This window comes from Sycon ciliatum, chromosome 1, assembly GCF_964019385.1.
Source record: "Sycon ciliatum chromosome 1, ocSycCili1.1, whole genome shotgun sequence".
NCBI lineage: Eukaryota > Metazoa > Porifera > Calcarea > Leucosolenida > Sycettidae > Sycon > Sycon ciliatum.
The window spans coordinates 14,046,310-14,047,299 of NC_088643.1; the positions used below are offsets into that span (position 1 = coordinate 14,046,310).

General features: G+C 48.6%; 1 protein-coding gene across 2 annotated transcripts in view; it reads left to right on the plus strand.

Annotated features, from left to right (window-relative positions):
* Nucleotides 1-275: 275 nt before the first annotated feature.
* LOC135814594 (ankyrin repeat domain-containing protein 17-like) overlaps nucleotides 276-990 on the plus strand; it is a 57,565-nt gene continuing 56,850 nt past the window's right edge. For both annotated transcript variants that reach the window (XM_065327744.1, XM_065327752.1), the window contains exon 1: nucleotides 276-446. In XM_065327744.1, the coding sequence (XP_065183816.1) occupies nucleotides 440-446 (7 nt within the window). In that variant the 5' untranslated portion in view covers nucleotides 276-439. The remainder of the gene's footprint in view (nucleotides 447-990) is intronic.

Here is a 990-nt window from a genome sequence, read left to right on the forward strand (position 1 = left end):
GCACTTACCTGTTACCCAAGTAACTACATGTACATGCAATTACTTACTTGACACTAACAGCAAGGCGTTGCATGCATGCTGCTACATGAGACGCCATTTGGGGTGGCGACGCCGTCAGTGTCACTACATGAAGCACCGGGTGCAAAGACTAACAAGTAACTAATTTACTAGTTGGTAATTTCGCGCAGACCTGGACGCCAGAAGCTAACACAACATATGAACCATTGTGAACAGAAGCCAAAGGAAAACAGAACAAACCAAACACAACACGAGAAAGCAATAGCAGAGTAGCGATCTCATCCAAGTCTTCTTCTCCACTCCAGCCTCCAAGCAAATCCAAAACGGCACAGTCAGACTCTCCAGAGTCCAACCCGGACCCTCCGACGCTGGCCAACGGCTTCAGTGCAGAATCTCTTCACTTCAGATCAGTGGTCACGTCATGCATGGTAAGAAATTAAGAATGGCGTCTTTTATCGGTACTGCCGGCATGCCGGAATTCCCCTTTGGCTGTTTGAACTTTGTGTGTGACTTGACGGTCTGAAACTCATTGACATAATAGACCAATCCCGAAAAGATTGTCTGGGTTCGTGAAAGGGGGCACGCGTGCAAGCCAGCACGTGTGAAGTGCATCGTTTTGTATTCAGTTTGTGTGTGACAGCTCATGGCGGAGGAGAGAGAGACTTTTGCTCGCCGAGCTGAAGCTAAAGGATTTGATGGAGTCCTGCCAGCAGCTAGTCAAAGGACCTTCGGTACCTTAGGCAGACCCTGACGGAGTTTGGAGGCCAGATAGCTCTCGGTGAGGAGAGAAACATTCGCGTGGCGATCGACTCTCCGTAAAAAATGCAAGCTACATAGCGCCGACATACTGCAACAGCTACGATTTCAGCTAACTAACACGTTACTTCTCGATCTGCTGCTTCACAAAGTTCAACTTTTTACAAGTCCTGACTGTTGTAGTCTGAAGCTGGAGTCTCATCGCCCACCTACAGG